The sequence below is a fragment of the Spinacia oleracea genome, chromosome 4, assembly GCF_020520425.1.
Source record: "Spinacia oleracea cultivar Varoflay chromosome 4, BTI_SOV_V1, whole genome shotgun sequence".
Classification (NCBI taxonomy): Eukaryota; Viridiplantae; Streptophyta; class Magnoliopsida; order Caryophyllales; family Amaranthaceae; genus Spinacia; species Spinacia oleracea.
The window spans coordinates 122,410,914-122,427,901 of record NC_079490.1 but is presented as its reverse complement, the minus strand read 5'-3'; the positions used below and the strand labels follow the sequence as shown (position 1 = coordinate 122,427,901).

Genomic DNA, 16,988 nt, shown 5'->3' with positions numbered 1-16,988 from the left:
GCCGCCCAGCCGCCGGCTAACCACCTCCTCGCCGCCGGTAATATCCTTCTTCTTCCTCTTCGTTCTTCGTTCTTCGTCCTTCTCCTTTCTCTTTCGTCCCTCTTCTCTTTTCGGCTTGCCCTAACCGTTAATCCCTTTTGTTCGACTTCGCACAGCAGCACCACGCGTCGTGCCGCCGTCCACCACCTTGTTGTAACAGTCGTCCTGCGTCCTCGCCACCTTGCACGGTAGTTCTCTCCTCTCTATTTCCTTTCCCCTTCGTTTTTCTTTTCTCTTGTATTCTTTCGTGGCTGATATTTGCTCATCCGCGCAACCACCACCACCGCACCACCGTGTGCCGCCGACCTTGCTCAGCCGTCGCCGCCGTGACTCTGTCCGCCGGCCGCCCAAAACTCTCCCTCTTTCTTGGTTATTTCTTGAACTCTAAGCAATTGAATTAAATTTTCTAATTTAAATGTTATTAATTTAAGTTATATTTTAATTAAATTGTATTTATGAATTTATGATTTAATTAGAACTTATGAATTTTATATTATGTTTAAATAATATATTTAATTTTCAGATTATATAAATAAGTGGAAATATTAATTTTGATTAAATCATTGTGGGACGATTGTGGATTATTAAATTTATTGTTTCGATGTTCTAAAGAATGTAGATCGGTCTTGGTGAAGTTTTTAAACGAGTTTATATTGCTGAAAATTAAAGTATGATGTTTGCAAAGAGTTTTCAACGAATTTCAATCACTAATTCAATAATTATTATGCTAGGAAATCAAATACTCAAGTATTGATATTGGGGAAGATTCTAAATATGTTTAGGATGTATTTAGAATGCTTTATTATGGTTGCGAACGATTAGAAATTGATTGGGAATATTTGTTGGTTGTTTTAGGTGGAGAATTCTCTTTAGGCGACTTTTGAATTATTAAAGTAGTCTCGCAGTTTGTTTACACAAGGTACATATATACCTGTGTGCTTGGAGTTGTGTGTTATTATTGAAACCATGTTGAATTTGTCGATGAACTTGATTTATGTTGAAATTTACATGTTTAATATTGTTGGATGAACATGTTGAACATAAATTTCGTTATGAGAATTATAACATGTTAGTATGGATGATTGATGCAAACATGTTGGTTGGGAACACTAGATTGTTCTATATATATTGGTTTAGATCAATTGATCGATAGTTGTTCCCTTTTAGTTTTTCACTACTTTATGAGGGCCTAGGACCTTGTTTAGTAAGTTGAAACCTTATACCCATATAGAGGGGTTGATCAGTATTAAAGGAAAGGTTGAATTTAATTGGAATGAGTCTTGATTGACACCTTTGTGATCACTTACTTAATTCCAAGATAAAAACAGTTGTGAATAATGGTTGATTGTATGACTTATGTGATTGTTGAGTCATATGAGAGTTTTAATTTGTAAATCATGTAAAGTGAAACTGAGTAGCAATAGCTTTAGACTGTGCGCGTCTGAAGTGACGGACAATCAGGAGTTGGGGTCATAGGTCGCCTATGGCTTTTCCCGGGGCCGGATTGATCACCGGTTCTATTTCAGTCAAAAGGTCCTCGATATCGCAGGTCATTTGGGTTACGGAGTCGCGCCCGTACCTCGTCTTCCTTAGTGAAGGCTTCTAGTAGCAACTCGGTCCATTGACTATTTCAATTAAAATAATGTTATTGTTATAAAAGTCTAGTCCAGTCTAGCCTAGTCTAGTCAAGTGTGGTCTTCAAATTAATATGTTTTGTTTATCCTTACTTATGTTTTATTAGTATCATGTTAGGGTTGTTCGTTTAATAGAATCATGTTAGGATTGTTATTGTTTTAGTATGTAGTACTCAGCTTTGCTGATTACGTGCTTTGTTTGTGTGTGTTGATCATGGCTATGCCTTATTGATCCTGTGATGACCCAATTTTGGTGAGCAGTCTCTAAGGATCAATAAGCGTTGCCCGTCTACGGTTTGAAGATGATGCATCATTGGGATCGGGATTAGAGAGCTTGTATTTATTTTGTTTTGCTAAGTGTCTTGGGTTTGTTAAATTGGACTTTAAACTTGTCGTACTATTTAGATTTCCTTATTTTCGTTGATTGGTTTTTGGGATTAATTCTGTAATTGATTATTTATAAACCTAAAGTTAGTTTTATGTTTTCCGCTGCAAAATTCCGAATAAGCCGTTACGTTTTCACACGGGCGATAATGCCTTGATAATTCTCTACGTTTTATATTAAAAGGTTATTTTAGAAAAGGAGAATTGTCGGGGTGTTACAGTGAGTCTAACTCTTAGGGCTCAAACATGAACATGCTACGCTCCTAAGAGTTGAAAATGACCATCCCGAACCTACTCGGGATAGAGTAGTGGCCCGTAATATAACGAAATGAGCCTAAAAAGGCCAATTTCTCTTCAAACGACCTGAAATCTCAAGACACACTACACAATGCATATTAGTACTCAAAATGGCTCCTAAGAGCTCATTTGACACATAAAAGCACTAAGTGACGGGGGTAAAATCACTATATAAAATGCATATATCAAACTCCCCCAAGCTAGATCCTTGCTTGTCCCTAAGAAAAAAACCATCGATGAATACACAAACCAACTTCACCCCATATACATCTTAAAACAATGGAAACGATTCAAGGTAAAATCTAACACATATGAATCAATGTTAACCAATCAAATCCATTCGAATATAAATTTTCCCTAACAATCGTCAAGCAGTGCAAACCACAAGTGTACATGGAATTCAGGACTAGTGCTTACACACTCTTCACTCATTTATGTGGCGGGTAAAAGATGTACTCGTTCTCTCTCCTCCCAACAATGTATGTGAACAATGCCCTCCCAAACTCACAACACTCGTGTGTTTTAAAGGACAAGCACTCAACCTAACAGTCGACTTGCAATATGTCATGTCATAACTTGCATTGATAAACAACTACTTTCACATTAACATGAGTCTATGCACAACGGTCAGAAGGTCTTCAAAGCTTGTAATGTTAGGCTTAGGTAAGGGCATGGTAAATTTGGGTAAAAATTTGAGCTTAAAGCATTAGCTTTGGAGAGCATAAATCCTAGAGAACCCATGATCAAACATAAATGATGACCACAACTCTCCCACTCAACACATGATAATGCAACAAACGAACCACGCCACACTTTTTCACCTTTTCCCTCTATAAGACCGATCACTCATAAAATATGTAATTGCAATAATTGAGTGAAATTACGCTTTAAATTTTCCGAAAGTAATGAATTTTTTTTCTTCTTTTTCTCAATTTCTTTCTTTCTTTCTTTTTTCTTTTGGAAACCTTCACATTTTCAATCCTTCTCATCTTTTTGTTCATATTCTTCTCTTTTTTTTTTTTCAAATAACCACATAAGACAAGACGAACTCCCTTATTTTGTCAACACCCAATTTGTGCTCAAAATGAAGCACACTACAACTCCCTCGCCTTACTAATTAATAGCTCTCCCAAGCTAAGCTTGGGAATAGTAACCAATGGGGCTTATATAGGCTTGTAATATGGCTAGTCACCGAATAAAATGGTACAAGAAACAACATGGGTAACAAGAAGGGAACAAATGTATCTAAAATCATCTGAAGGCTACCTAAATAGAAAAAATGCCTTCGTCCTCCTCAATGTGCATGTGTATGAGCCATAAAACATTACTAACAGTTGTAGACCAATACACAAAATCAATGACATACCAGGAAGCTAACACACATTCTTAACCAAATCAACTAGACAAGCACCGAGTCCACAAACAGTTAGTCAAAGTCGACTCATGCTAAGGCATCAAAATAGTCGAATCTCGGATCATAGCCAACAAATCCACATTGTTCGTCATCAAACACCAAGAATCAAAACAATTTTCACTTAAGGGGCACAGGGAAGCATGATTCAGTATTCATCGGAACGTATTTTTGTTATTTTTTTTCAAAGCAATAAATCTATCCTAGAAAGCAAATAAACACACCAAAGTAATAAATAGAGTATATAAAGGAAGAAGATAAATCATACCTAGTATATACATGGAAATGAACACCCCCCAAGCTAAATCAGACAATGTCCTCATTTGCTCAAAGGGGCATGGAACCATCCTCATCTCATCACTGATGGCCTGCGCCATCATCATCCATATCATCTCCCTGCTAGCCACCATGACCGCTAGCTAGGTCCCTCTCCGTACCCCGGACAATGTGTATGTCCACGGTAGCTAGTAGGTGTAAAGTTACCCATAGCTCCTGAAACTCTATATCCCTCCCGGGGATAGCCAAACCATGAAGGGTGTGGGTGCCCTTGATGCACCACTCCCTGCCTAACAAAGTGGTCGTAGATGGGGAACATGGCTCTCTGGTGATCACTCTCAAAATGATCGAATCTGATCTCAAGCTTGTCCATGCGCCCCTCCAAAGAGAGATTCTCCCCTGTGGAGCTGGGCTACGTACCTTGCTCTCTCGCCTCTCTCTCCTGATTCGCTCCCCTGCGAAAGTAGACACGAGGCTCGGGCTCGACCTTCTGTGGCAGTTGTGGCTGGGATAGGGGGGTCAATGTTATCACCCACGAAAAGGTAATGTTGTTGGCCTGGTTGAAACCTGGTGCGGCCCTCGGGGTCAGGCAAAAGGAAAAGCCTATCCTTCCCAAACATCCAGTACATAGAACTAGGGAGAAGTAATTGATGCTCGGCGTATAGCCGGCGCAATGATGCAAAATATGTCAAATCAAGTAAGTTACTTCCCCGAACCGGCACATGGTTTGCCTCAACTAATTCACAGTAGACATGGCAACGTGGGTGATCAACCCACCAAGATCAATACGCATGGTGAATCGGTGATTTGCCATCGCTTTGAAATGATTAGCTAGGTGGTGGGCCAAATTCATCATGTAGCTATTCTCACCTTCAAGCACATAGCCACCGACACTGCAAGAATTTATATCTTTAACGACAACCTACGACGGGTCAAAATCCCGTCGCAAAAGGCTTTTACGACGGGGCTAACAACCAAACAAAGACGGGAACAACCGCCACAAATTTCTTTTACGACGGGTTAACGACGGGATTTCCCATTAACAACGGCCCCCTTTTATGACGGGTTCACGACAGGAAATGAAATCCCGTCATTGATCAACGATTATTGGCCTTTAGCGACGGGATTTCCCGTCGTTAATGGTACAATTTTTTATAGTGCAATAATCTCCTAACATTTTGGGGCTCATCTCTCCCAAAGATGGTAAACCCTAGGAATCGAAAGAAATAATAGGGACTGGGTGTTGAACATTAGAAGCATGCAGATGCTGCAAACTAGCAGGCGCATCTTTTCCAGTCAATTTTCCCCACATTGCAGCATTATTGTGGGTTACCCCAGAGAATCTATTATGTTCAGCTGACAACCCAAAAATCCTACCAAAATCCTTAATAGCCATTTGAATATCTTGGTTCATTAATCTAAAGAACACACGTACTATGTCCTTATGCCCATTCTTTTTCAGTTCAAATTAACTCAAAAACTCAAGTGTTAACCTTCTTAAAGTTAAAATCAACATGCTATACATTGCCTTTAGACCAACACCATAAAACAATATTTTAACATAATTCTCAATTCCCATATCATTCAAAGATTTCTGACAAATAAATCGCGTAGGAATTACCTCCATCTTCTTGAGGTGGGCAAGCCGACATTAGTAGAAAAAACCCCTGTTGCAGCCCCCTTGTTGCAGCGTACATGTATTAATACACTTCAACAACCAGTCGGTCAACGCAGGTCAAATCCTAAGGTTATTGCAGCGTACAATTTAATTGTTCCCTGCAAAAAAGTCCGTTGCAGCGTACAATTTAAAAGCCCCCTGCAATACCCCGTTACTGTTACAACGTACATCCTTTGTACGCTACGACAGTTCCGGATAAAAATTTGTTCCCTCCAATAACAAATTCATTGTAATATGTGAGCCTAAACCCTCTCCCGTTCTTCCAATTTTCCTCTTTCTCTTCCGATTTTCCAGTTCTGATTTTCCTCTTTCTCGCTCCAACAACAAATTTGTGTAATAATTTCGGCTTTCCTCTTTTTCTTTCGATTATCCGGCAATCTGATGCATTCTTTTCTCTCTCCTCTCAATCCGATTTCCTCTGAAATTAATCCCCCCCCCCCCCAAAAATCAAGAACCCTAACCCTAGTTTTCTTAGACTTCTTGCGACATGGGAGACAACAACGCTTTCTTGCATAGCCAGAATGCCGCCGTTCAGGGTCGTACCAAAGCGCAGAATGTGCTAATGTTCTTCAGCTTAAAATGGTAATATTTAGGCCCTTGATTTTTCTCAATCAAAAGTTTTTTGGTTTACATCTTTTTTTTGTATCTTGTTTTTATTTAGGGTTTGTCCGAATCAGCTGATAGTGTTAAATTCGTTGATTTTTGAGATTGTGTGATCGGGATTTTTGTTATCTTGTGCTTAATGCTAATTGTTTAAATGTACTTTACAACCTAGAATAAATTGATTTTTTAGATGTTACTTGTACAGTTCTATAGATATGATAGTTTAGTGTGGTAGCTTAACTTTTTTGTTTTTGTCATGGGGTGGTGAGTGCTGTGGATTATTCTATGTTTATGCAACGTTTGTAATTTTCTTGATTATTTGCAATTGTGAAATTGGCAAAAATTGAACTGTGTGAGAATTTTCTTGCAGATTGGACAGTCTCATCCGACTGGTCTGACTCCTAACTTACTGAATCTTTTTGAGCCCCGACCTCCATTGGAATGTAAGCTGCCACCGGAGAAGAGGAAATTCCCTCCTTACATGGGTAACATGCTTTTTTTGTTTGATTTTGTTGGCTTTGTGTTATGTTGCAATGACAAGTAATAAGAGTTGCAGTCTGCAGGTTTAGGTTGAGTACTGGTTAGATGGGTGGTTTTGGTAGATGGAGCGTCTCGGCTGTTGGATGGGTAATTATCTGTAAGTGGGACGACTGGACTTAGAATTTAGCACTTACCCGGACAACTTTTTGTAATTCACATGTATGATAATTTGGTGGTTCATCTATTAGTTTCTTTATCTTATAGATGGTGAATATTCCCTCAATTTTTAAGTGGTGACCTTTTGTTTACTTAAATTTTGTTATTTCTTTTTTCTATTTGAGATCCAAGTGATAAGGCTGTTTTTATCCTCAATTTGGTGGACATGATAATATGCTATAGGATTGATGGTTGTAGGCTTCACTATTGTGCTTATGTATGCTTTATGATTGCCATTTTCTGTCGTGTCTTTAAGACAAGTAGTGACTTTGTTGTATTATTTCTTAGTCTATTTCTTCTACCGAGGTACTTTCCATTTTTGTTGCAGTGACATACTGACAGTTCCACCCTTGAACCTAACACATGTTAAAGACAAAGACCAAACCTGAAAGAAACAACTTAGATGGATATGATTAGAATAAGAGATTCTCATAATATCTGAATTTTAGTGAATTCATGATGCAAGTTTTTGTATCCTTTTTAATTGAGTTCATTAGCTTGAAATTAGTGCTAGACTTGGCTGATTTCTGTGCAATTTAGTCAATTATGTTCCTAATGGCTAATAGGATAGGGTCAGCAGCATGAACCAAGATCTTACCTACGGGGTTCAACTACATATATCCTCTTTTATGCTAAATGCTTTTCTAAGTTCAAATGCCTAAAGTGCAAGTTTTGCTAGTTGATAGTACTAATATAACATCCCATGTAGGCATGTAATATATGGATTATGCTTTTCTTAATAATCACTAATTTCTAGAGAAGAACCATGTGCTAAGTGTTGTTCTCTCCATTACATTGATGAAGCTCTTCATTGGCCAAAATGTGAAACATTTAAACTTTCTTGCACAGTTAAAAGGATGGTCTACTGAGCTATGGTAGTGTAACTGTGTAAGTACTATTCGTGCTTTTGTTGTATAAAATTCCTGCTGTGTATTTGGTGGCGTCCAGTATAAGGGTCGCGGTCATCAAGTCTTTTAAAATGAACTCATGTGCTGGGGGATATGGTCTAGTATTAATTGAGTCATTTCCTTATTTGTTCTTATGGATGTATGATATGTTTTTACACCATTTCTGACTGTCACAGTCCAATGCTCTTTCATGGGAAATTATGTAATAAGATGCATATAAGAACTTGAGACAATATTTCTGACTGTCACAGTCCTGATTCCTGTCAAATTTTCCCTTCCATTTTGAAACTATATTACTTGTTGTGCTGAAGGGGAAACATATGAATTACGTAACAACCTTGTGGTGCAACCATTCAAGACTCATCATGTCATACCCAGCCAGGTATGCTTTACTTGAATCATTCATCGATATATTATATAGTAGAATTATATTGATCCACTTGAGCAATTTGAACCTCATCTTATGACATCCATTATATAGTAGGTCATATTTAGGACGAATAGAGAAACTACGAGGTTAAAAAGTGACGCCAATTAATATTCATGTTTCTATTTGCACAATAATAGAAAGTTGAATTAGATCGTACGTAAACAATTTAAAATAGTCAATACCCATAAATAAAAGTGACAATGAAGACTTTTCTACTATCTTACATACTCTTACAACACATAACTTTCAAAACGCTACCACGGTAAAGAATGTACAATCAAAGAATGCACAATTCCATTTAAATTCATCACTAAGAAATTTTATGATCGAAGCAAAAACTGAATATGTAAGTGTTGTTCTTCAGAGGGTATTAAAACCTGACTTTCTTCACTTCTGTTTGTGATTTTCTTTGACATCTTGTTTGTCCTGTGTTCTCCTTTTCAGTTTATAAATATCCATTTACTCTGAGTTTTTTAATCTCTCTTTTTTCGGACGCATGAAGCAGATGGTGGAACCCTCCCCTTCAGCTCCAGTAGTAACGGGCAAAGATTCCCATTCTAGTCCTTCAGCTTCAGGTTTGTATACATGCTTATGATCAAATCTCAGTTTTCCTCAATATTTGACTGCATCAACACTTGACACACTTCAGTTAATCCATGATAGAACTGAAAAATGATGAAAGGTGTGTGCTTTCACCAACTTAAAACGTTCTTATCCTCTAAAGGATTTTTTTGTGTTGGAAAATAACTCAAGGTTTTTAATAAAAAGGACTACAAAATAGGCTTATAACAACGGCAATAAACAGTTACAATAGATCAATTATCCGTTGCAATAGGCCTATAGCAACGGATTAAAAACCGTTACCAATACGGGGAGTTGCTATAAGTTTATGGCAACAGTTTCCCGGATTTAGGCAACAGTTATAATAAACTGTTGCCATAATTAACTATGGCAACGCTTTTTATAGGCAACACTTTTGACCTAAGGCAACAGTTATTCAACAACTTAAGCCAACATTTACACGTTTAAGGCAACACTTATGAGTTGGTTGTTGGTTGAAGTTTAAAACTAATGCAACACTTTCTTACACTTATGGTAACACATCTAATTGTATCTATATCAACATTTTCTATTGAGTTTATGGCAACACTTTTAGTTTTAGTTATAGCAACACTTTCAATCGAGCTTATTGTAACGCTTTCAATTGAGCTTACGGCAACGGTTTTAATTGAGCTTCCAACAACGGTTTCAATTGAGCTTATGGCAACGGTTTCAATTGAGTTTATGGCAACGCTTTAAATTGAGTTTATATGCGGAAACACTTTAACTTGAGCTTATGACAATGCTTTCAATTGATCTATAGCTACATTCTCAAATGGATTTAGTTATCCATACACCTGTAATACAAAGCTTTCAATTAATCTATAGCTACATTCTCAAATGGATTTAGTATCCATATACCTGTAATACAAAGCTTTCATGCAATTGATTTATAGCTATATTCTCCAATGGATTTAGTAATCCATATACCTGTAATAAATATGAACTACATATAATAAGATTTTCATAACAAATAAGTTAAAAATTTGTAAATTCATAAGAAAAATATATATCTATTACAATTGTGTGAATAGTTCAAAAAAATATTGGTTCTAAAACTACCTCCATTAAAATTAAAAAATTCTGCAATAATCACTATACGCTAGCTTTATTTCTTAAAACCTATCTAATATTTATGTGCCCTATAAATCTCCACATATTTAAAGTATCTCTTACTTCTTGACTATATGCACCATCATGCACAACAAACAAATCAAGTATAACATTTTAATAAGAATTCAATATCAATGAATAAAATCCAAATATTTAAGAAAAAAGAAGCTCAACATGAATGACAAAAGATAAACCTTAAAAAAAAAAGGAATGAACTTTTTTTTTTGGCAATTAATAATTGTATTACAGCCCAAGGGAAGACATTACGGCCCTGATTCAGCAGAGAAATAATTGAATTAATAATTTCTTTTTTTGCCAGATTTCAGCACAGAAAGCACAATAAAAAAAAGGTTGTTAACTGATTCAGTAGTAGCTTTGCAGAGGTGGTCAACTGAACTTGTTAATAAAAGAAGTTTACAATAGCAGCCTAGGATGGGGCGTGGAAAGGAATGGACGGGGCTGGAGGAGGTGGTGTTCTCAGAAGAGAAAATAGAGATTGGTACCTGGGATTTTCAAGCAAATTCAACCCAAAAACTCCACTAGCTGCTGAAATTTTGGCCATGAGGGAGGGTCTGGCAATGGCAAAGACTTTCAAGGTGACAAAACTTGAAGTGGAAACTGATGCTGAATCTTTAATTTTCATGCTGGATACTTCGGGTGTGAATCCTTATCCACACCATGAGCTTGCTGTAGTTATTTCGGATGTGAGGAACCAGATTAATGAAAATTGGGTGCTAGTTTTCAAGCACATTGCAAGGCACAAGAACATGGTTGCTCATCACTTGACAGGCATGGCAATGGAATTGGTTGTTGGGCATGTCACTCATTTTGAGGTTCCCCCAAGAGCTATCACTGACTTTGAAAAGGATAAGGCTGCAGCAGAATAGGAGCTTGAATGATTGATAAACTGATCTGTGGGGAGATCTATACATTTGTAACGAATGTTAAATTTCAGCTAGTACGCATGGATATGGTGGTACAGACTTTAAAATTTGGAACAGGGTATTATTTTTGGTGGGCTTTGTTCCCTGCCACTTCGTTGGTTATAGCTCAGAAAAGTGGTGGCTCTTTTGCTATATGTATGACTGTTTTAAGAAAGTTAAGCTAGTTTAATAATATTTTCTCAGGTTTTATGTTAAAAAAAGATATACAACAAACTAAGATTTGGTTCCAAGTTTAGGGATAACTAATTTTCTTCCGGCCCTTACAGATAGTAGATAACTAATAATATGTTCAAATCTCAGTCTTAACCGATGCAATACCCCAACACCACCCACAACTGCTTCAGACGTACACCAGGAGGAAGAGAGGGAAGAATGCAGTACATGACAAAAGGGAAACAAGAGCAACCACCAACTCAGAGGGAGGAACCACTCCACCTTGTGGGAGATTAGAGATTAGAGATTATCTGAGGGTGTTGCAACCTATTAAACTTAGTTCCAAGCACAACCAACAAGTAAATTCAATCTACCCCCACAATGCACAATTAACATACTACACGGTAACAAGACGGAGGTAGCTACTAAACAACAAATCCTGACTACTAGGTGTTTCAATAATTTGAACAGGGGTACTGTAGGCTTGTTAAGTAGAAAATCAAGTGAAGTAGCACTCAGATGAATGTTACTCTTGTTACAACAGAATATAATTTTATTTCTTGATCTAATAAAGATAGCGGTGATCTCAAAAAAAATAAAAAATAAAGATAGCAGTAGCCTAAATAGTTTTACAAGGATAACATAGTTTATGCAAGTGGTATGAATTAGAAAGGAGGTATGTAAAGAAAAATAAGGAGAAGGAATATTATTAATTAGAAAACATACCAGTAGGTAAGAAACCTATATGCTATGGACCATCTGCAGTGGCTGACACTATAGCTTTTGCAATCATTTGAGGGGTCAAGGTGGGATCTTTTTGGCGTAGTTGTGCAAGTGACAGAGCTATCACATCAAGACTAATATTCTCTTGTTGTCTTTCAAATTCCCTACGCATTTGTTGTAGTTTTAAGGCCTCCAATTCAAGTTCCTTTGACTTTCTTTGCATTTCAGCAGCCTCTGTAGCAACTTGTGCAGACTTCCTTAATTTTCTTTGGCTAACTCTTCTTTTTCAGCACTTATATCCTTCTACACATCAACAATTACAGCAGTTTTAATGTTCTCCATGACTTCCTCCGGTAAAATCAAAGAAGTACTAGTTTTCTTCTCCTTCAGCTTCATACGAGCGACACCACGTCCAATTAACAGTTCTGATCCCCGACGTGTATTCCCCATTACTTCAACAAATGAATCCTTACGGGAATCACTGCTTTGTCCATCTTGCAAAGCTTCTAACTTCCTCATTGCTTGCTATATTAAAGAAAATAAGTTGGTTAATTCAAACGTGTATGATACAAAAGCTAGTTCGTATGTATATTAAAATACAAGAATTGTATAATAATTACTTTTGTCTGTTCAGTATCATCATAAGGCCGATCATATGTTTTTCCTTCCTTTTGTCGTCGAGTCTCTTCAAACATCTTTCTTTTTGATGGTGCAACACCATCTTTTCGTAACTAAGAAATGAATAATCAGAAAAACAAAATATATCAGTTTTTCATTACAAAACCATAATAATTAAGCTCAATATGAATTGCATATCGCACCATCTCTTCATGCTTCATGGCGAAAGAAACAGGACCAACTGTGTGCATGTTGTCTAGTTCTCGACGATTTTTAGAATTCTGCAAACTTGTTTTCTTACAAAAGAAAAAACAAATAATGAGCATATCTTGAAACATGTAATTTTAGAGAACTGTAACAACCTTATTGAAATACAAGTGATATAACAGAATCAAGCAAGATGTGTAACATGGGGGTGGGGGCAAGTTTTAATCAGTACCTTATATTCTCTACAACCCTGTACAACAAAAAATAAAATCATAAGGTGGTCCTGTGACTTGGACAAGTGCAAAAATGATTGATCTTATGTCGATAACCCTTCGTAATAAGACCATCCGTAAGTCTTTCCGTGTCTGTTAGAGCTTTTTTGTTAGAAGTTGGTTACCAGAATACGTCAGAAGTTTCAATTGACACCTGATCAGTTTGTTGCTGATGTTATTGGATATCAGTAACAAACTGATCAGGCGTCATTTCATAATGCCAGCCATTGGCATTCCAATGTGTTATATTATGTTATACTGAACATCCATAATTAACTGATACAACTGCTAAAGTCTCTTGATATGTGAAATGACAGAAAAACTATTCACTACGATCCCTAACTACCAAGACAACTGCACAACAAAATTTTAAGACCATCAAGATCTCTGAAAGACATTAGACATACAACCTTAGTTTTGTTAAGAAACTTTTTTGAAGACAATACAATACACTGAATATTTTGAGATTCGCCTTTGAAAAGAACTACAATGGAGAGAATTTTTCTCATGGTGCAATTGTTTGATTTATTATAAAATAACCAATAGATTTAGATCCTCTTATATGAAAATGGAATAAAGTAACCTGTATTTTGGTGTAGCACAATGGCCATGAAGTTATATTTGAAAAAAATCCAATAACATCAGCAACAAACTGATCAGGTGTCAAATAGAGGCAGCTAGAAGCTCTGTGAGTGAAGCTGATAAATAGTGAAAGCTGTTCAGTAAGGGGTACGTGATTTATTGTTGAGGATTATCTTTTGCTGGGAGGAACTCATCCCTTGAAGTGTGATACCCATTGTATTGATTAATTACCTTGATTGATTAATATAAATATCCTAGCTTTCCTCTAATTTTCTGTTGTCTTGCGTAATTCAACCAACTAACACCATAACCCCACAAAGAAATAAAAACACACTGATCTGATATCCAGCAGGGTACCAGCCATACCAAACATGAAACAAAATCAATAAAAAATATCTAGGCAGCATCCTAATAAGACTCCAAACTTAACAAAAGAAAAAACAAATAATGAGATTGAAAGTAGAGCAAAATCATAATCATCTAGTACCTTTTCTGCGGTCATCTCCCAATAAGCTAGGAGCGTCTTGTAGTGTTCTTCAACCACTCTTTCTGGAATATCATTCAATCTATCTTCAAGATTTTCATACTTATAATAATGTTTTTTTTTCAGCGCACATTTGAATCCTCTCCAAGATTGATCAAGGGTCTCCATTACCCAATCTTGAGATTCAGGTGGAAGGATGTACTTGCTCTAAAATAATGATTTTTTTTGTTATAAATCAAAATATAACAAATAACATAAAAAGGAAAGAATTAAAGTGCAAGGATCGAGCTAGTAAAGTAAGACAATGAAGCTTACATTCACGAATTCCCATATTTTATCCTTATTTGGAACTAATTGCCAATTTGTATAAGTCAAGGGAGCCCAATTGTAATCATGAGCAATGGTTCCTAAGAATCTGGTTAGCTCTTTCCTCGCCTTTTCAGGTCCAACTGGTTGTCCTTTATCGTTACAATAAAGAGCAATACGGTCTTCCCATTTGCGAGCATGGACATCAAACAAATTTGTCAGGCCTCGGCCTTTCTTTTTAGGACATGCCATTAGTACACATGTACCCCACTGAGTGATGAAGGTTGTCTTCTCCATGTCCTCCTCTGCCATGGGAATCTGATTGTATCCTGCATACCCATCCATAAAAGAGAGTAAGGCATGATTTGCGGTGTTGTCGACCAAGATGTCGATGTGAGGCAATGGAAAACCGTCTTTAGGGCTGGCCCTGTTAAGATCTCTGTAGTCCACACACATTCGTACTTTTCCGTCTTTCTTTGGAACTGGGACGACATTTGCAATCCATTCTGGATACTTGTCTTCTCGAATAAACCCGGCCTCTAGCTGCTTAGAGACCTCTTCTTGAATTTTGAGGGAAACGTCCGGTTTCATGCGACGGAGTTTCTGCTTGATGGGTTTCGAACCTGGGATGAGGGGAATTGTATGCTGACCGATGCTTGGATCAACCCCTGGCATATCATGATAGGACCATGCGAAGACGTCTATGTACTATGAAAGTAGCTTGATAAGATCATCCCGCTCTGCTTGAGATAGAGTTAAGCCAATCTGAACTAGTTTTGAATCACTGTTGTTAGAATGGTTAACTTTTTCTGTTTCCTCAATTATGGGCGTCCTTTTTTCATGATTTTCAATAGCTTTTAGTATTTCAAGGTCAGTTTCTTGTGAAGCAAAGTTGTTTGGATTAGAAGTGTGTTTTGAATTTGGACTTGAAGAGTAAGAGGAAATTGAAGTGTTATTGAAATCAGCAATCATTACATCGACAGTTTTGACTTGAAGGTCGACCTTTAGAGGCTCTTGATTGATGCAAGACTCTAGACCTAGACTCTTAGACTCATTACTAGACTTAGATCCAGACTCATCCTCTGACTCGGACTCGCTCATCATAGATCCTTCACCCACAGTAATCTTGAAAATTTTGCCATTCGGAGCAGATATCTTGAGGGACTTTCTCCAGCCATTGACCATCTTCTCACTTGGAGTAATTAGCTTAGATGGGTTGAAATCTTTGATTTGAGTGATCATTTGGACCATAGTATCTTCGGAAATGATTGGTGCTACTTCTTGAAATTGTTCGGCTTCGGACCTTGAGGAGCTTCTAGGGCGTTGACCTCGTGGACCTTATGAGTTGTTTCAGCTTTCTTACCCTTCCACTTTTCAGCTTGTGGAACCGGGGCTATTGGTGTTTTCATCAGGTCATCCTTTATATCGACCCCAATGCCATATGTTCTCTTGAAGATTTCCAAGCCTAGGTACTTCATGTGAGTATTGTATTTTGGAAGAAGTCTAGCAATAAAGATCTTGACCAATCCTCTCTCGGAGGGTGGAGTCACCATTTGGGACGCCATTTCTCTCCACCGGTTGAGGTAGTTAGTGAAACCTTCTTGGGGTCCTTGCCTGAGCACCTCCAATTCTCACAGAGTAGTTTGAAGTTGAATACTGGGCTGATACTGCTCCAAGAATGCTCGAGCAACTGCTTCCCATGTACTGGTTTGATGCTCTTTGAGTGAGTACTACCACTTCTGGAAGACTGGTTCTAGGGACATAGGGAATACCATGGGGTATAGCTCAAGTTCAACCACCTTAATGGCCATTGTAGCTCTGAAGTTCTTGAGATGATACATGGGATTGTCAGTCGACTTGAATTTTGGAATGTCATTGGCAGAGAATTTGTCTGGCAGGTTTGCCTTTCCCTTGAGGTTGTCCTCCAATGAGGTATCGAAATAGTTCTCTTGATTGGTAACCTTGTTAACTAGGCTTTCGATCTTCTTGGTTAGGTTATCCGTGGGTACTGCCTGTTCCACAACACCCAAGCGGTTGCTCACGTTCTCCAGGTTGGTATTGAGGTTGGCTACGGCGGCCATGAGTTGAGTAATTTGATCGACATTGGCCATTTGAACTGATTCTTGAAAGGGACTAGGAGTTTGATTTGTAGAAGGTGAACTGGCTGCTCGTTCGATGCCGGCTATGAGTGAGGCTATGGCTGATGGAGTTCTCTTCAACCTTTCTCCTCTTCGGCGAACCCACAGGATCTTTGGACTCCTAGTTAGGACACATGACATGATTTAGAACTTGAACTTCCCGACACATGATATGATATGCATGTAATGAATGAGACCTAGACTTGACTCTAAGCGCCACTCCGAAGATTCGGGATTTTGGATTTTGTATTTTTATTTGGGATTTGCGACCCGTTGGAAATATTTGAAAGGAGCTTCATTCTTTTGTGGAAGTTAACTCCTTGTACTAGAATTGAAGAAGAAAGGATTTGGATTTTGAACTATTTTAGGGGAATTCCAACCCATTCGAAATTTGATCTCGCATTATTTCAAGGGATTTTCAGCCCATTGGAAATATTTTAGAAGATTGGATATTGTATTATTTCAAGGGAGTTTCAACCCGATTGAAAGGGA

The 16,988-nt window shown here is 37.7% G+C and overlaps 1 protein-coding gene across 1 annotated transcript; it reads left to right on the top strand.

The window, feature by feature from the left end:
* Positions 1–10,518: 10,518 nt before the first annotated feature.
* LOC110785979 (uncharacterized) lies at positions 10,519–10,956 on the top strand. Its single transcript, XM_021990486.1, has one exon. The coding sequence runs from the start codon at positions 10,519–10,521 to the stop codon at positions 10,954–10,956; it is 438 nt and encodes a 145-aa protein (XP_021846178.1).
* The last annotated feature ends 6,032 nt before the right edge of the window (positions 10,957–16,988 follow it).